This window comes from Diadema antillarum, unplaced genomic scaffold (genome assembly GCF_040938485.1).
Source record: "Diadema antillarum isolate AM-2024a unplaced genomic scaffold, OU_Dant_1.0 seq00000310_RagTag, whole genome shotgun sequence".
In the NCBI taxonomy this organism is placed as follows: domain Eukaryota; kingdom Metazoa; phylum Echinodermata; class Echinoidea; order Diadematoida; family Diadematidae; genus Diadema; species Diadema antillarum.
In genome coordinates, this window is record NW_027271331.1 from 806017 (window position 1) to 827131 (window position 21115).

At 38.6% G+C, this 21115-nt stretch overlaps 1 protein-coding gene across 1 annotated transcript; it reads right to left on the minus strand.

The window, feature by feature from the left end:
- Positions 1-9: 9 nt before the first annotated feature.
- LOC139730399 (flotillin-2-like) lies at positions 10-20106 on the minus strand. The gene is made up of 9 exons (XM_071641261.1): positions 19961-20106; positions 16393-16474; positions 13339-13553; positions 12245-12477; positions 5778-5897; positions 4947-5161; positions 3882-4065; positions 3298-3441; positions 10-2063 (listed from the first exon to the last, which is right to left on the minus strand). The coding sequence occupies exons 1-9, from the start codon at positions 20007-20009 to the stop codon at positions 2034-2036; spliced, it is 1272 nt and encodes a 423-aa protein (XP_071497362.1). The 5' UTR covers positions 20010-20106; the 3' UTR covers positions 10-2033.
- Positions 20107-21115: the final 1009 nt, after the last annotated feature.

Genomic DNA, 21115 nt, shown 5'->3' on the forward strand with positions numbered 1-21115 from the left:
CATCTATGATTTCCCACTGGAAATTTTACCTTAATGAGTGTCCTCATGAACACAATACAGCAGCATGATAGTCATCTGGCCCGATGTGGCCATCTTTCTACAGAGGTCAGAAAAAGCTGTCCCACTCCGCCCTGCTATGTTTCCTTCCAGATCAATTACCAAACTGCAACAGGTCGATGGCAGGTCTGCCAACATTCCCACATCAAAAACTGGGAGATTCCACACAGCAATCAAGGAGATACTGTGTGTTACATGCATTTCAATGGACAAACATAATTCCCAAATCAGGGAGATTGTAATATTCTCTTATTCAGACATGAACAGATTTTAAAATTTTTATGGAGACTCCTGCAGAATGAGGGAGACTTGGCAGCTCTGCGATGGGAACATTGGCGCAGCTATCAGGGGCAAGCGCAGAATACACGCTCCATCCATTACTGTAATTCCTGCCACATATTAGAGTGTTGGGGGGGGGGGGGTGGATCATCAATCCCTTATTCACTGACATAGATTATTATAGCTGCATGAATCGGTGTACTGGTCATTCTCACACACTCGCGGTACTGATTTATTTCCAGAGCTCCTTGCCCAATTTCTGTTGTGTGTTTGACTTTTTTTAATCTAAACAAGCAGAGAAGTTGAATACACGAAGCTCAACAATCCATGCAAAATCCTTCCAGATTGGTTCTACGCAAAACAGTCGAGGTGAGACTCTGGCACAAACCTTGATTCTGTCCTAATGTTCCTGTAACTACGTGTTTGTCTCTAAATGTGCATAGTTTAATTTAAGATGTGTAACACTAGCCATACTTATCAAAGTAATTGTTTATTTGTGTGGGTTTTTGTTTTGTTTTGTGGTTTTTTTTTTGTATGTCACCAACAAGCCTCTTCTTTTAATGCTACAGTTGTGCTTCTTGTAAAATGAATCACTGAAATTCACGCTTTCTACGTCAATTTCTCAGTGATCGGCTCAGAATACAGTTGGCTTGGCAGCATACAATTTTCTTGAGGTGAAGCACTAGTGTGCAAAATCGATTTATTTCAATCTTATCTTTTTTCTACTTATCTAATCATTTGCCCTAGTAAGGAAGAAGAGAATATTCTTTTTTTTTTCTTGTGTGAAAAAAAGGGTTGAATATTACAAGGAAAGAGCCAGCTATACTTATAGCTTAGTCTACAACTGAAGAAACTTGACTGATAATCACTTAACATATCACAGTACTGGCCAACCCGATTGCCTTCCCTTTCAAATACATAAAACATGACACGGATCATAATATGAGAAGTTGCTTCATAAATATGAAAGTTATCTATAAAAAGACAGCGATACAAATCAATAAGTAGTAAAAACTAAACAAAACTTTGTTCGTAGACTCTGCCACAAGACAACGTCCGTAAAAATCACATGATAGTCTACACCTCATTTCACTTAGATGTCTACAATACGTCTATCCTACACTCCACTCTATGCTAAATGAGTGAATACCCGTCGCCCGTTTGAGTCGCTCCGAGCCCAGAGGGTACAATTCCTTGGTTGCTAACGCGGCGCACCGCGACAATTGACACAAAACGGCGGATGCGCCACTCACTCCACCAGACACGGAGGTAAATATACAGGATATCTCTTGTTGACACAGTATAAACAGCTGACCATTGCAGGGGATATCAATACAAAGAAACTGACATAAGTGATTTACAATAGAGTCAAAGACATAGAGAGAGAGAAACAGACAGACAGACAAACAAAATCAGAGAGACGGACAGAGAAAAATATGTAACAGTCATTAGGTACAATGACAGTCATGACAAGTCATCAGATAAAATATGCTTTCTTACAAACCGGAAACCTTTGTTGTTGTCATTGTTGAAGTCAGAAATGCAGTCATTTACAACATACAAGAAGAGGAAGAAGAAGGGGAAAAAAAAGAGGCTTTTTTCCTTCAACCCATGAAACAACAGCACGAAGCCTGAAGATTCCGAGAAGGCGGAAAACTGCAGGAAGTGAGGCTCAGGCAGGTATGGCACATTCCCTCCTATTGGACACCAGGAATCTTGGACAATGCCTGCAGATGTGAGGACAGAACATAGAGACAGATGTACAGATTCAATTCAATTCAATTCAATTCATTCAATTCATTCAATTCAATTCAATTCAATTCAATTCAATTCAATTCAATTCAATTCAATTCATTCAATTCAATTCAATTCAATTCAATTCAACTCAACTCAACTCAATTCAATCCAATCCAATTCAATTCAATTCAATTCAACTCAATTCAATTCAATTCAATTCAATTCAATTCAATTCATTTCATTTCCACATAATCATAAAAAGATACAAAGATCACATATGAATGTGATGTAATTGCAAATATCCCATAAATTTGAAATACAGTATGTAAAACAAAATAAAATAGTACATGCATTTACACCAAAAATATGGATCACAGTACAAGTACAAGAAAGTAATTCTCAAAGCAAGCACTGCATCTATCTAAGTAACACATCAGAATGATTTATCGGAAGAAATTTATAAGCTATTGCACATTTTCTTGAACATGTGCTCACGAATTTTTCAGATTGACAAAACAATCACTAGCTTTTAACAATGAAACCCTTCTCTGTACTTCAAACTCTCACATCACATGGCTTAAATGCCCCACATCTACAGAGACGAAAAAAAAAAGTCTCAAAACCAGGCCTCAATTTTGCCACACACTACTGCATGCACATATTCTGCTGCATTAAAGGAGACCTCCGGATGATTTTCAGATTTTTACATTTGAACAACTATAAATCAGTTATACTGAGGACAGAGTTTCTGAATTTGTGATAATTGGGATGAAGAATAAGAATATTTTCAAAATTTAGAACAAATTACAATGAACAAGGATGATGACATGGCAGAGTCACCATAAGAATGTATGAGTTGGGGCTAAAGGAAGCAGAACAAAAGAAAAAGGCATGCATAGATTATACACAGGTGAACTCGCAAGCAAGCGGTATTGCAATGGAATTACACTGCTACATTTCTGAAATATGTGAACCTCCTATGTCATCATCCTTGTTCAGTGTAATTTTTTTAAGGTTTTTCAAAGTATTGTTTCTCTGGTCAAGAACCACAATAAATTCCACAAATCTATACATGGAGTTGTCGATTTATGTACTACATGATGTGAAATTATGAAAATCATCTGGAATGTCCCTTTAATAGATGTGCGGATATTACACACACAAGGCCTGGACATCTGGACAGTCAACTGCGCTGGTCATCACCTAAAAATGACCATCACTCACCTTTGAGATGTCTGTGCCGGTCAGGGCCTGGACTGCTGGGGGCAGGGATCCCAGAAGCCTGGTCAACTCGCTGGTGGTGCGGTCATCTCCAAGAAGGACGATCTCGTCCGTCTTAGCCAGCGGAGCAGCCACCTCTGCAGCAATCTGCGAGTATGAAAATACACAGGGATGACAGAATTAGTCTCGGAAGCTACCAAAGGATGATAGCTTCTCTCCCACAGTGGTTCATGAATTCACATCAAACTGGTTACTTGTGATGTTGGGCTCGAGAATCATGGCAAACTGCAGACAGACTTTGATCCCAACTTCAACCTGGCAGCCCCTCCTAGAGGAGACATAGCTGAGGGCAGCATATTTCTTTTGATTACTTTCTACTTCAGGACAAAGCTCTGCTCACAACTCTAGAATCACATGAAGAGTTTCTATTCCAAACCTTGACAGGCAGGAGCTTTGGTACTGTTTGAAAAACAGTCTATGGACACCAATTTCTCTCACAATGGACACATGTAAACACAAACATAACGGTCTACTCAAATTGCAACATGGAAATGGGTAGCTGGGACTAAAGGGAAGGAGGTGCTTACCTTTGGCAGGGCTTCCAACACAAGACTCATCATGGCAGCATCTCCGTACTGCTTGTAGGCAGCGGCCTTCATCCTCATCATCTCGGCCTCTGCCTTGCCGATGGCCTCGATGGCCGACGCCTCGGCCCCGCCCACCTTTCGGATCTTCTCAGCGTCACCCTTGGCAGCCAGCACAGTCTTCATCCTATCAAAACAGTCAGTTACAGTGAATATAATGCCTAATAGCTTCACAAAAATTTGACAAAAAGCTTATTCTTTTCTTTTTCTTCTTTTTTCAGAAGCAAAGGTCAGGAACACTGTAGTCAAGTTAAAGACAAATTAAATGGTCCAAGCATGAACATTAGCAATAATATTAGCTGATAGAAGATGCCAACCAGAATGGTAGCTGCTTTTCATAATTTCTTTTAAAAGAAGAATGTCAGAAAAAAAAAAAAAAAACATGCTAGTACAGCATAGCACCAAGTTCACAGCCTCCTTGGACATCTTTGAGGGTGCTAATGACCATGAAGGACTCTGTATGTATACCAGTATTAACCATGAAAGAATGTTTGTATTCATGTGAAAGGATTTATGTGTATATACAGAAGTGTTCGCTATAAGGTGTGTTCGTGTGTATACACTTGTACATATGTATGTATTATGTATCTATGTATCCGTAAGTGTGCATGTGTGTGTTTGTGCATGTGTATGTGTATTCAGTTGTAGGTATGTGTACAACTGTTGTACATGTTGGTGAGTATGTCCATGTGTGCATGCATGCAGAGGAATGCAAGTATAATGTAAAAGTGTCTCCAGAAATATACATGTGGATGTATGCAAAAAAATTGCTATATCCATTCTAGTATACTTGAGATACTGTATTTGAGACGGTTACAGCTGAAAAATAAATACAAACAAGTAGAATATGTACAATCATTTCAAAAATATCTCCATTGAGATTTAATTCATCTCTATTTGATGATGACCTTACCATAAAAAAAAATAAAACTCTGAAAATGGTGATGCTGGTTTTTGGATTCAAAGTCTTCAAGTACATACTGCATGTGTGTGTGAATAGTGCCTCACCTTTCACCATCAGCGATGGTCTCGACCTTGAAGGACTCGGCCTCGGCGGGGCGTTTGATGGTTGAGATCAGCTCCCTCTCCTTACGCTGGATCTCCTTCTCCTCCACGTCGATCTGCTTGCGCCGCTCCACGATCTCAATCTCCACCTCCTCATTTCGGATCTTCTGCTTCTCGCGGGCCCCTTGCAGGGAGTACGCCAGCTCGGACTCGGCTTTCTGCGGAACATGGGAGAGGGGGAGGGACACTCCGTGTAAAGATTGAGGCTAGAAGACTGTACTACAACATAGCGAACAGCATTTCATCGGTATCTTACCCCTAATATAACAGATTTCTCCTTGCAGAAGAATGCACCACAAAGGGAACCGCATTTTAACTGCATTTTATCCCTGACAGATTTCTCCTTTCATCTGCTGGTTCTTTCATATAGACCAATCTGACTTGACAAAACACCTGCCATTGATTCATTGCAGTGTCCCAGCTGCGCATGCGTATGCTGACTGCATGATATATATTACATCGCGTGTGAACCGGGCGCCATGTACATGTATATCACGCGTTCTCATATGCACGCGTGCATGGGACACTGCAGTAATGGCAGATTTTGCTGCCAGGTCGGATCAATTGATATACTCTTTTAAAATTACCACACCTATAAAAATCAGTTTTGTTATTTGATACTCTCTACATCTCAACAACCCTCACAAGTGGGGGAAAAAAATAAAACTTACATATGCTACAGGTAAACTTAAAAGGGAAGTTTACCACTAGCATGAATAAGGATTCAAAAACCCACAAAGTATTGCAAAGGTTGACCTTCTCATGACCTCTCACCTTCGTGTTGACCTCTGCCTCGTAGCTAGCCTTCAGCATCTCGTACTGCCTCTGTGAGTCGGCCACCTTGGTGTCCGCATCAAACTTGATGTCCATCATTGATTTTTGGCACTCAGCTTCCTGTTAAGACAGAACCCACAAAATATAAACAAAAAACATGTTACACTTACAATACTCAAAGAATGGTGTGAACACTGGTTGACAAATATCATACTCCACAAATTTGGATGCTATACTTGAATCAGTCAATCATAATACAGTTCAAATAACCCTCACTCACAGTTTGTACACACAGTCTTATCTCTTTGAGTCCACATTGCTGCGACATGAATGACTTTGAACTTTGATATCAATATTGGCATAGCGTGTACAATCATGTCATGTAAGTTCATACAAAAGTTCACAGAGATTAACTATACCCTTGTAAATGTGTTTTGGATGGTCCCTGTCAAAGTCGGTGGGAAATGACCACACCAAAAGAACTGCATTTGGAGTTATTTGGGCAAAACTATGGACAGGTATCTCACAATGTACAAATATCCCTTTCTTTTTTCAGGCATGAGACAGAGAAAAGTTGAAAAAAGAGGAGAAGAGTTTGCGAGGGAGCGTAGCGACCGAGCGGGGGGAGGGTGTGGGAGGGGGGTGTCCCCCCTGCCACGGTGAGGACTTTTTGAAATTCAAGGTATGAAAAAACTCATTTTAATGCATTTTACAACTGAAATTTACTATTGTTATGAGGTACACTTTACAGAGAAACATTGTGATAATTGAACTCATAAATGACACTTCCAAAATCTAAAGGAAGTAAATGTATGCTTAACTGTTGAATACCTAGGACCTACTCAAATGTGAGGCCATAATAAATCACAGTAATGTACACCCAGGTGACGTCTTGCTGGATTCAGTTCATACGGGTACAAAAAAAAAAAAATCACAGCTTAGCATTGCCATTGTTGGCTGTCTTTACCTCAGTCCATTAACAGTTTACAGTGCGCAGACCAGGCAAAGTATTGCTGATCTTGTACTTGGTCCATGTAGTCTAGTACTAGTAGAGAATCATGTACCATGGTATGTAAGAGAGCTGAAAATAAATCATACATGCAGCTCAGCACTGTTGACCGTCTCTACGTCCATGCAACAGCTAACTTAGACTGCCTATAATACCTTACAGGAGGTACAAAAATTTGTAGACCCGGTTAAGTCCATAAACATTTTCTCGTTGAAGAAAGAAATATTCTCACCGGTCCACAAAATCACGATGACAAATGTAACGTTAGGTCACGCCAAGGTAATCAGCGGGATACAAAAGCAGCGCATCGCGTTGACCGAAAGATCGGTCTGTATCTGTCCGTCGGGGAATGTTCCACGGAGACTGCGTCTGGCTTCACGGATCCCTACGGAGGTCTACGCATCGCGTAGACAGAAAGATCCGTCTATCCGGAGGACTCTTTTATATTTTGCCATAACGCTGTCCTCCGTATACGGAGGAGATCCGTGAAGCCAGACGCAGTCTCCGCGGAACATTCCCCGCCCGACGGACAGATACAGACCGATCTTTCGGTCAACGCATCGCGCTGAATGCTGCGGCAGCATGCATGCCGAAGCTCCTTGATAGTAATGATACACGTAATACGCAGTTACAGCCTCACGTGTGCATCATATCACACCACACTGCAAGCTACACTAGTATAGTAGCTACAACTTGATCGACACGCACGTTTCACATCCATTTCACGCATGAAACATGCAACATCGCACAGCTGCCCGCTGACAAAATGCACTCATCACCATTCACACACGGCGAGATATGGTGGCTGCAAAAAAAAAAAGAAAAGAAAAAGAGGAAAATCACGGAAATTTTCCCGACTGTGTATTTTCTAACCAGAATTTCAAAATCCGCGGAAATCCGCGGATCCGCGGAGAAATCTCATGCCTGTTTTTTTGTCAGAGCTCTCCAATAAACAGCAATATAAGTTAAAAGAAATTAGGAAAACAGTGCATGGTTTTAGAAACATAGAAAAAGGACATGAAATACCCATTTGGCCCTCTGTTACACCAACTCCCAAGAAAAAAAAACAACATAAAAAATGCAAGGCTGGACACTATTTCATATTCAGAACCAGAAATTGTGAAAGGTGAAATATGCACAGATTTCTAAAGACAGAGAGAGTGAGAGAGAGAGAGAGAGAGAGAGAGAAACACAAAACAACAAACTGATTTTAGTAAGGCCAACCAACAGTATTACACTGTAGGTCTTAAAGGGGATGGCTAGTAACTGATTAGTGGGAATCGGTGGGAATGCTGGGGGATGATTGTTTCAATTCTTGTAGGATTCATTTAAGAGTACATTATATTTTGTATCTATTGTTGTGTGAAAATCATTTGCTTCAGAATGGTATCATATTCAAGTAATATGCAGTTTAATGCCCCATCACTGTACAGGCATGCTAACCTAGAAACATTAAACTGCACATTACTTGAATATGGGACCATTCTAAATCAAATAATTTTTACATAACAATAGATACAAAATATAATGTACTCTTAACTGAATCCTACAAGAATTGAAACAATCATCCCCCAGCATTTCCACTGATTCCCACTAATCAGTTACTAGCCATCCCCTTTAAGGCAGCAAATGTTTGCATTATTGGCACAAGTGTGAGCATGATTGCATGTGGAAGTATGTATTACACACAAGAGAAATCAGTCTCAACGCATCAGTAAACTAGAGCTAAAGATTCTTAAAATGCCCTCATGCAGTAAAATCATATCTATATTTTCTTCTTTCTTTCTCTTCAATCCCTCTAATCAATCACTGAGTGCCGAATGACAATCACAGCCGAACAAGCCACATTAGTCACACTGACTAGGTTATCTCATCCTCTCCCTCGACCATGATGTCACACAGTTAGTCACCCAGTGCCCTGGGAGTCTGCCTGTCTGAGCTCCATTGGCAGGTGACACAAATAACTGCCGATATTACACAAGGGCTGCTGCCATCGCATCAATCATACATGACAAAACACTCTGAAGCCATCAGTCACCACACCAGCCTGGTGTTGGCATGGTTGATGAACATGTAGGGCAGTAACCACTCCTCCACAAACACAAACACACACACGCATACACACCTATCATCTTAAGGCACTCACGACTCACTAGAGCACACACCACATCTTATGACATGTTACATGTACAATTTGTATATTAACCTATTGCCACTGTATGAAGTATTTAAACTTCTTGTTGACATTTTGCTTCTCTCCCACATTTTTTTCCTAATCTGTGCTCTTGCCTACACCAACTTGTCACTGCTTCTTGTTTTGCTCTTTGAAGGACATCAATTTGGATGCAGTGAATGAAAAACAATATTCAGAAAACACAGTGATTTTTTAGGAAGATCAGAAAATCCATGCAAAGGTTATAAACTTTTAAAGTTTTGGTTAGATCCATGTCCCTAACCAGAAGCAAAAGCTACAAAAGTTTTTAACAGTACAATAGTACACATTGTACAAGAACATTGAGGAAATGTAAAGAAAATTCCACATATTTCTAATATCTCCAGAATTTCGAAGAGCACTCTACTCAAAACTCCTTCAAAAGGTAGGGAGAACAAAGTCATTCTCAAATTACAAATGTCAATGTACAATATACACGTATCGTAACACCACACATTATTCCTGTTATAGCATTCCCTCTCAGTGAAGACAGCACATGAATCCAACAAAATGCTTACACTGTGTTTTATATTGTCATAACTTTTAAAGGGCCCATCTTTATAGTTTCCTTATACTTTGCAAATGTGGCCAACGAATTTTTTTTTTTTTTTTGTGCACACTGATTCCATGCATAGGTCTGGAGCAAAATTTATACGAGTCTGAAATTTGCCAGCTACTTGATAAGAGGATATAGCAATCAAACAACATTTTTGAATTTGAACAACTGTGTTTCATTAATTACATGATACAACACACTTAACCGCTCATGGACTTCCTCTTCAAAATTTCAACCAGGAAATATCAACTATGATTTTTTTTAAATTTTTTTTTAAACATATAATACGACCCACTTTTGCCGCTCCGCCACCATGGCAAAACATCAGGAGGCAGGAAGTGTGAATCATCCACTGGGTTAATACGTTAAACATTGGTAAATTGATTTTTATATGGTTCTTGTGATAACAAAGAGTTCTGTAGACTACAAAGGATGTACAATACATGCATGAAACTGAAACTTCTTTACTCACAAAGGCTTACTGAATTTGCTTCATTCCCACTTACTACTTAATGGCCTACAGCATAACAGGTTCAGTTGTGTAGGCGGGGCTTAGCAGTTTCCTCTCTCCGCACAAGAGTATCAACACTGGGCAGATATCAATACCACACTCTGCATTTAAGAGAGTCGTTTTATCTCTAGTTCATATTTAATTATGTTGTTTTATATACGTGTAGTCACTCATTCTGTGTTTATTTGTTTGTTTGTTTGTTTTCTATGATTTTGTTTCTTTCATAAGACTCTGTAAAACTTTATTATCATAACTTTGTTTTGTTTCGTTTTTTGTTTTTGGGTTTTTGGGTTTTTTTTGCAGACAAACACGCTAAAGCACAGTGCTAAAATAAAATGAATGAGTATTGAAATGAACAGATTGTAACAGCCCCAAATCCACTGATTACTTGGCAAGCAGTCATTTGAGTTTGTGGCGTACATGTAGCTCCATCACGTCGGCATCCGGCAGCAAAAAAATCCACCACACTAATTCCAGGAAATGTGCCTCATCCTGTATCCCTGACTTTCAGCCTCAAACAATAACAACAAAAGAAAATGTACTGTAATTAACCCATTAGCACCACAGGGTTTCCTACCATGTCAACCTATACACACTGGAGGCAGTGTAAGTTTCTGCACCATTTACATTGTAAATTATAAATTGATGTGCAGAGCAGGATGATATGGGAACGGTATGAACCAGGCAAGGAAGCACACACATTTTCATACATCCACACGGTACACGTGCAAAATTACATGATAGACACACATTAAGATAGACACACACATACACACACGTACACACACACACACACACACACACACACAGGGATTTAGGTTCAGAAGGGTTAAACATAAATGCAAAGCAGTCAAGGTCTGTGTGGATCAGCTGTGGTGGGCATTGGTATGGTGTACGTGAGGAACATGCCCACAATTTTTTTTTCTCTAAATATTACAAAAATAAAGGTTGCAAATCATATTTGTCATTGAAGAGAGCTTCTGTGTAAATGTACCAATGTAATTTTTGGGGTGAGGTGGGGTGTGAAAAAAAACCATCAACATTCCATTCCAACAATTTAAAGGGTGTGACCATGATCTTTGGAAATGTATTGTTTTTTTAAACAGATCTTCAAACAAAAAAACAATAGCAGGACTGTCAAACTTTACAGATTGCTGTAAAGAGAGTCACAAATTTTGAAGGTAAGAAACATATCTGTAAAAAAAAAACGGGGAAATTCCACACATCACGTATGTTGAATCAAATCCTATAATTAGCAAAATCATTTGTTTATTCCAAAATAAAAAGCTACTTGGTTTGGATCCAGAAAAATCATATTAAATTTGATAAAGACATACTGACCGGCAGCTCTTAAAGTAGCTAGTGTCAATGCATACTTCTGGCAAACAGTGCATTCAGTAGGATATCAATACTATGACAGAATATTTACACCAGCTGTATCAATTACCATAGGATGGACACACAGGAAATTGGAATGAACAGCAATGGAGATATGATTGCTCAAAAGAGGAAGCAATTGAACGTCAAGTTTGTTTGACAACTTACACAACATATTCTATGACAATACACACACACACACACACACACCAAAAAAATAACAACAAACAAACAAACAAAAAAATAGGAGTAATAGAAGAGAAAGAGATAAAAATGGAGTACAGTTCGACTTCGATTATCTTGCCTCCTTTTATCCGGAAATCTCTATTATCCAGCCGCGTTCACGCAGTGAAGGACTTTTTTTCATCCAAAAATTGAGAAAAAACAAGTTGACTTTAACTGGATAACATCTTTCAATGGTCATGGATCTGTTTCACTAATTTCATAAATTTGCATGATAGGTTTCTCAATATCTAATGAGGTAAAACATGTATGATTTTCACATAAAGATATACTTTATTTTTGTAAAGAAGGGACTACAATTTTGCGCAGACTAGCATAGATTACACCACTGTTTTGGGGTACGCTACCTGCCTAGCTGCCAGAGCACTGGGATGGCAGCTTGGACGGCAGCTATATTATATACATTAACATCGTGTCTCCCATATCCGGCCAATTCGCTTATCCGGATGAGCGCCAATCCCAACATGGCCGGATAATCGAGGTCGAACTGTACATGTTCAATTGGGGTTAGGGAGCAAGAGCTTTAAAGACAAAGATCACACTGCTGATCACCACTCACCCTGATTCCAGCGTCCCTCTCAGCCTCTGCGACGCCAATGTCGGCATCCCTCTTGACGGCCGCCGTCTGCGTCTTGCCCAGCGAGTCCAGGTAGTCGACCTGGTCGTAGACATCCTTGATGGTGAAGCTGACAATCTCCAGGCCCATGCGACCAACGTCGGGCGATGCCACCTCTCGAACCAGCTGCGCAAATTGGTCTCGGTCCCTGTAGATCTCTTCTACTGTCAGTGTACCTGGCAACAGACGAGGGCGACAGACATTTTTTAAATTACTATTTCAAGTTGTTTATAGTATGCAACAGCTTGACATGCTTCAGTTGGCATACATATAGTATACACTACATGAGCATATCCCCCATCACATGTCAATTTGTGGTCGTTTGGATCAATTCACTGACAGTCAGGAGGGCTTACATTTGGACAATGCAGCGTATACTCATCAAAACCGGAGGTTGATCATTCAATGCTATGCAATTTGGGGTTTGAAGACATTAACACTGATCAGTGATCTCGTCTAGCAAATTATAAACAAACATGAAGGGCTGACTGCTAAGAAAAAACTTGCAAATTGCAATGCCAAAGCGTTTAAGAAAAAATGTGCTATTTAATCACTTGATTAATTCATTTAATTACAGCATGCATTTTAGCAGTTTAAATGGTTTGTAATAAAAGGGGTAGACCTATTAAAAGCTTAATTATGTATTCCCTTCTGCTACACGTGTGCATACATTATATTCATACTCTTGCATGCGGGAACATATCAGGAGTTGCATGCTTGACCGATCAATGGCAATGGTGATACACCTGCTGTGTGCAATGTTGCTTGCAGCTAACAGTAAGTACAGAGATTCCGCAGCTAACAGTAAACACAGAAATTCTGTTTTGTGTCAGTCAAAGTCCAAACACCTTTAGAAGCATGATTGCAAGCAATTTTTCCGCAAGTCTAAAGCCTATTGTTCACTCATGGCTTGTTTGTTTGAATGATGTCTTGAGCCTTACTCACGATACTATCACAGCTCTTCCACAGTGAATTACAAAGTTACAAAGACATGATTGATGACAGCAGCGGATGGAAAAGGTATTCTGAAAATTTACCTAGAATGGCACGCAAGTGACCTTCCAATGTTTGCAGCACCACGGACTCAATCTCGTTGGTGGAGCGCCCGATGAACTGCTCGCAGGCCTGCGCCAGGAGACCCTCCTCCGTCATGACCTTGACCTGAGCCACCCCGGTCACCGTGAGGGGAACCCCCTTGGACGTCTCAACGCTCTCACAGCGAGGGTTGAGGGTCATGACCTCAAGAGAGAGTCTGGAAGGAAGAACGGGTGAAAGAGAATGTGAGAGAGAGAACGTGAGAGAGAGAGGGAGAGATAGAGGAAGGAGAGAGGGAATGAACGACAGGAGCAAAAGACAAAGAAGACAGATGGCCACACACACAGTAAGAGAGGAGTCATCGGAGTGAGGGAAGGCCAGAAAGATGGACAGACAGATGGACAGATAGACAGAGAATTCAAGACAGAAAGAAAGGAAGGAGAAACAGGTAGATTTAATAGTAAACAGAAAGTAGGAAGCGGAAGAGAGGACACATAATCATCAAACAGTGGAAAAGAAGACAAGTAAGGAAAGAGGAGGATTCAAGCAGGAAAACACACAAGAAAAGAGAAAGAGATAGATAGAGAGAAAAGACATGACAAAGATAGCAAGATAATCACACAGACGGATAAAGATGAACAATGACCAAGATTTACAGGAAGAAGAAGAGAAAACAGAGAGAAAATAAAAGATGAATTGATACAATGCATTGACGAGCAAGGCATATCCTCTAGGAAAAACAAAAAAAAATCATTTCATTAAACAATCAAAACACATGTGATCTTCATGAGCCATGCATTATCAGAATACAACACTTGTAACATCACACTAACATAAATTCATAAAGATTGCACAACGGACGTGTGAATATGTTGTGTTGTCTCGAGCCCAGTGCAATGACAGTTTAGTCAAAATAAAACGATGTGTACTTTGAAGCTTCCAGTCCATGTTAACTTTGTCTGCTGGTAAAGATAATAATCAAGAGAGATGGCTCGCTCTCACAGGAGGGATATTCCATGAAGTTGGGGTACAAAGTGTGACATTTTAGCATAACTCAATACTAATTATGCTATACATATCATTGTTTATAGGCTTTACATTTGTATTGATACCATACATTTTCCTGGAAATTTTGTGCCATTCAGACTCAATTTTGATGAAGTTATTAAAACGATAATACTGTATGTAACGGTGTCCTGTAGCATCGTGACGTGTCCATGTAGCATTGTGATAGTTAAAATCTGGTCCTATAAGACAAATTAATGCAATTAGCTTGACCAAAATTTGATATAATATGCATAATTACTAGATTAGTCAGATAGCTACAGCTCTCCTTTCCACAGTTTAACTTTTACAAGAAAATTACACAATGTGTCACTATGCTATGCAGCGTCCACCAAATGCCACAAAAAAGGACACCGCATAGCATCGTGATACATTTTGTAATTTTCTTTTAAAATTAAAACTGTGTACAGGAAATTTGAGATATTTAGCTATCTCATTCATATCTTGTAAATATGCATATTGCATCAAATTTTGGTCAAGCTAATTGCCATAATTTGTCTCTTAGGACCAAATTTTAAAATATCACGATGCTACAGGACACTGTTACATATTGTTTGATAACTTCATCAAAATTGAGTCTGAATGGCACAAAATTTCCAGGAAAATGTGTGGCCTCAATGCAAATGTAAAGCCTACAAACAATAAATGTATAGCATACAATGTAATTAATATTGAGCTATGCTGATATGTATTTTTTAAACATCACGATGCTACATGGACACTGCCCCAACTTCATTGAATTACCCAGGAATGTTTATTTGTACTGAGCCATGAAACCTATTCATGGTACTACAACTTTTAGTACAATGCATGTGTATAATACATAATCTTTTGCAGGACCTGTGGCAGATTATTCAGGTGTTTGCTTCAGATTATGTAATGGCTGCTGGCACACTTAATACCATATGTTTCAACTTCTCATGGGTGTCATATCTATGACTACATGGCTTCAAATAAAGGGTAAAAGCTTGATGGAGATGGTTTGTGCATTTTTTTCTTCCCCAGGGTAATTGCTTTTAGACAAGAAACAAAGTGATAAAAAGTTATGAAACTCTAAATTCCCATGTACCAAAATCGGTATTGTATAACATTTGGCATTCTTGCGTATGATATCAAACATTCAATGCATCAGACAAACAGAATGGTAGAAGAATGTTAAATGGCTTGTAAGAGTTTCATCTTTTTTACCAAAAGGAAGTCATATTAATCTCAAAAATTCTTGGAAATTACTGCAAACAAGGAATGGTCACATGCATCTTGATTTCACAAATGTTGTGAGGGCCAAGTTTTGCAAAATTAAAATGCATGCAAAAGTTCTTGTCCACAATATATACATTGCATGCCAGAGGGCAATTCTTGAAAATTCCATGCCTTGAAAATAGTTATCTTGCTTAATAGTAAAGGGTCTGAATGATGCTGTCACCCAACAACTCTCCCACTGGTTTGTACACAGTGATATCACACATCAAGTTTGGTAGAAACTATGTCTGTACATGTACATCCCCATTCTCCCTACAACCCATTGTTGCCAGGTTTCTATCAGACTACGGTAATTTGACGCAGAGTAAACAACTTACAGCATACACCTCACTGTAACGTGTCAATGAGACACTTGTGAGGTGATGACATCATGAACTCCTCCAATTTCCACATGCAGTAGAACCTAATATCACTGTTTCGTAAAACCTGTGAAACACAGAACTCCACAACATTCTTACATTATTGTATTTCTGATTCGATATTTATGACACCTGTACCGTCAATCCGTCTATCACTCCATTCAAGAAAACCAAGTAATAATAATATGTAGAGTGGAATAGCCTTTTCAAACCCAGTCCTTTTTTAAATATATTTTGTGGCTACATATTGAACCACTTCTTGTCTGATGGTTGTTGCTGCTGTTGTTGTTGTCATCGTCATCATTGTCGTTGTTTTGAAGAACAAACTTCAATAAAAAGTGACAATCTATGGTATCATGTATTTATACTCACTTCTGAACATCTGTGACTAAGCACCATGCCCAGGCCCAGCCTCCCATCACATACTTCTTCTCTGATGCTCCACAACAACCACCTGAGGCAATGAGAGAATGGCAAGTTGACAAGAATTGAAGTGGAAACTTTACAGTCAATGGCAATATTCACACAACAGTACAATGTACAATTGTACATGTGCAGCATTTCACTAAGTAATGCAAACTCACACTAAATGAAAAAGCTTTTAAAGTCTTGAAAAAGATCCCTCATGAATATTTTGATCATTCAATGTTTCTTCTCTCAAGATGAAAAGGAGTTTTAATACAATTTTGTATTATAATCACTATCCATTCCAAATCCATTTTGTCAGTATGTAGTCCAACCTCTCATATCCAGCCTCCCTTTAGCCTGATCTCCCTATAATGCAAATGTGATCTCAGCATTTTTTTTAAAAAGCAATTACATCCTGTAATTATGGGGGAAAGGGGAATTTCAAACTCAAACAAAATTCCTACATAAAACTTGTATTAATGAATTACATATCAATCCTAACATATTACATACTGTACATTCACATCTAATTTTCATCTAAATACCATGTATTCAGACATTCAGTACACCCACCCCCAGACCTATCCCCAAATCACCGCAAGAACATGGACATAAAAGGCTTCTCATTATTAAATCAGGGCATGGTACATACAACTGTACATGATTGTCCATAGAGCAAATTATCAGAGCATTATACAGTACTTGCTATGGTTGACTTTGCCGAGCAATGATGATTGAATTTTAAAATGAAGTTTCCTTGACTCATTCTGTATCTTTCCAAGACCTGCTTGATACAATCCTCAGTATTTAAGCAGACCAAAATTTGACAACAAATTGATTTCATTTTGGTTGAAAAAAAAAAAACCCTTATGATATTGCGTTGACAGCAAAGAAAGAGTTTCAGTGTGTGCTAGATGGAATAGGCTAATTGTACATGCGTACAATGTAGAGCCATTCTGGGTACAGTAGGTATCTGCAAGTTGTAATAAACATCGAGTCTCCCTTTTTCGACCAAATCCCTTAAATCCGGATGATCGCCAGTCCCGACATGCCCAGATAGGAGAGGTTGGACTGTATACGAGATCCTAGCCCGACCAGACGCCGTGCTTTGAACCACTGGCCCCTTCACCAACAGCGTTAAACTACAACACAACTACAAAACTGATGAAAATTTACGTGTTCTACCACAAATTGTATGTTTTTGTTTTTGTTTTCGTATTGTTTTTGTTTTATTTATTTAAACATGGGTTAAAATACTTGCACTAGGCCGTTAGGCTGTTTTCACCAAGTCCGCATGATATACATTGTACAAAAAACATAATGTGGTAAAATCAACATGTAGGATAATACCTCTAAAGACAATACTCAATATAACGAAACAAAAAGATGAGAGAAAAAGAAAATACATAAATACAAAGGTTGTATACAAAACACTCTTTGGCAGAATCAAATACAAAAACAGTAGAATGCATGAAGAAAAAATCTCAGAAAGAAAGTGAAATCAAAACAAAAAGTTAATTACTCAGAAACAGAAAAACTCATAATTCAAGTAAGAAAACAGAATTAATATCCTTCAGGAATTGTGCTAACCTTGTACATGTTCTTGTGGCTTCCGGTAATTGATTGAATAATTGAGCAGCTATGTAAATAGTACTACATGTACATGTACAGAAACTGGTTTTTGGTTTTGGTAACAATACTTTAAATGCCCAGTTCCTGCGATTATAATTAGATACTTTTACATTAACTTGATAAGTCAGAAAATCAGGTAGGAGGTTATAAAAGACTTTGTTTTGACACTTGTCGGGATATGTTAATCGCAGCTACAACACTGTAAATGTAGTTCGCTCTGCGATTGAGGATTGGGGTTGTTCGTGTTGTGTGTATAATGTGTGTGTGCACGTGCGTGCATACAATGTATGAGGGTGTGTGCTTGTGTGAGTGTGTGTGTGTGTGCATGAAAGAAGATTGTGAAAAATGTGGTTGTAAGATAAGGGTGAACTCCTTAAAAGGCTAGGAAAAGGCGGAAAAGGAAATGAAAGAAAAGATATTCATATTCAAAAAATTTGAAAAATTTAACAAAAGGCTTATATTTATAAAATAGGGAGTTCACTAAAAGATAATGGAAGGAAAGAAAGAAGAAAAAATTGCCATATAAAGGAAAGCAAGCTTGGAGAGATGGATATGTTTGAAAAGAAAAGAGGAGAGCATAGGGAAAATATAGATTGGAAACACAAAAATACTAGTTGGAATAATAGAATGAAAGATGAATCAAAACTGGATGAAAGCAAATATGATTAGAAAGAAAAGAAAGAATTATAAAGGTTGAAAAGGAAATGCAGAAAAGGATTCATTAGAATAACACATGCAGTTTGTAAGAAAAAGATATTGGAGAGGATAGAAAGGAAAGAGTAAAAGACCCTTGTACTTGGAGGGAAAACAACCCATGAAGGAAACAAAGAACAGTTAAACAGAAGGTACAGTTAAAATAGGAAATTGAGAAAGTTTGACTAAAGGAAAACCACAAAGAAATGACAGGAGCGAAAGGAAAATTGGCCAGAAAATATAGGTATAGATTCTACATTCTTAAAATGAAGGAAAAATGATAGAAAAGAAAGATAAAGATACAAGTGGCAGCATACAATGTACACTCCCGCACACACTCCACCGCTCTGAAGCTACTGTATAACCGCTGACGCAAAACTTGGCGGAGGAAAAGAGAAAAACATATTTTAGCCTTTCAAAGACACCATTTCAGAAAAAGCTGCAGTGTTGCTACTGTACATTCAGACTGAATGATCGACCCTTTGCACGTGCTGAACGTATTCGTACTGTGATGTACAACGGAGCAGCATAAATTCGAGTGATCAAGATTTTCCAACCATTTTCCAACACTTGTCTTTTGTAAATGATTTACTAAAAGTGTTCAAAGTTGATATCTATTCAACTTTGGAGGCTCAGAATATAGATGCGAGTATTTTAGGTTACTGAACAACAAGGGTGAGTTTGGATTGGAGGTCATTTGACAAGCAGGTGCAAAAGAACACAAGCACCAAATCTTTTTGTTTTAAATGATATCATAGACATAGACGTGTCATACATATGTAGGTCTAGATCCCAGTTCATGTTCTACTTCTCTTCTTTTTCCAGTTAAGTCTGCCTCCTTCAATAAGTTGAAGATTCTTATTCAGTAGAATACAAGTTTGTAATTTACTATAGTATTACAAGACTGATTATTGCAACTCAGCGACACGTTTACGGGGCCGGCGGAGCTGATACAGATAGCGATAGCAATGCTAATAACTTCAGCACATCTGCCTGCTGCTGCGGCCCATGAAAAGTGGGCGCTGCCTAGCACTAGCAAGGCTCCGTACACTTACACCGTGTGCTCTCTAGCTACGCTACGCCTGCCTACCCATCCCTGATGATGGGACTGCATACCTCGCAGATAAAACCACGCCAACCCAACGTCAACAAACATCGCAAATTAGTGAAAAATTGCATTCTGTGGTAATTTTTCAAGCGGTCTTACCTGAAACTACGAGTGCCTCGTTCGGGCCAACTGTATGGCAGTTCCCCATGATGTCGAATCTCGTTCAGAGCAATCTCAAATCTCTGAATTCTACACTCGTTTTGATCGCTGATCACTGTTTTCCATACGCCTTCCACTCAGTTCGCCCCAAGCGGTCGCTTTATTGAAGATGGCCGTAAATAATGGTCACGTGACTCTGATGTATTACATAGCTGCCCAATTTAGCAAGCTTCCCGAGGTAAGCTCTCTCGTACTGGGGGACCTATTACTAGTATACTAGTAGTTACGCAACGATGTACGCATCCAGTATGATGTCATTCATTGATGGAATTTTTTTTGACAAGATTTAATCCAAATCAGCGGAAATGGCATAAATTCGTAAAATCTGAGCGGAAATGTTTGAGCAAATCGAAAATCGTTTTCAAAGTGAAAGTGAGACTGAATGGAGTGTAAAGTTGTGATCGTTGTCTTCCATTACCTTTTAGTCAATCTTTTTTTGTGTGTTTTTTATCTTGTTTTTAACTTTTACTTTTAAGCCTACTTTGAAAATATTGTTAGACCGGGCATGATACCACGTCGTCATTTACAATGGTAACAGTAATTATGATGATGCAATAATGATAATGATCATATTGATATAAGACTAATAATGGTATGATCCTGATGATAAAAACAACAATAATCACTAGCCGTAGTACTATTACAATTATTCACATTTTTCAACGCATATAACTTCCAAAAATGTATCTTATACTCTGGGAAATCTCCAGGAATAGCCGATGGCACGAAAGAACATAGAGTGGAAAATACTGATTATACAGTAATCAATATTATAGATTTTAAAATGTCAATTTTATAATGATAAAACAATAACAATAATAATGATGATAATAATAATTATAACAAAAATGATAATATTTATAATAATAATAACAATAATAATAATGATTATTATTATTATTATTATTGTTATTATTATTATTGTTGTTGTTGTTATTGTTATTATTATTATTTATCATCATCATCATCATCATTAGCCGATCATATCGGCCTAATAATAAGGTTTTATTTACCCATGCAGGGTAGCTTCTTCAGCATTGCCATTGCTCCTCTACCAGGGCCCTGCCATTGCTATAGCATTTCCAGGCACCCATT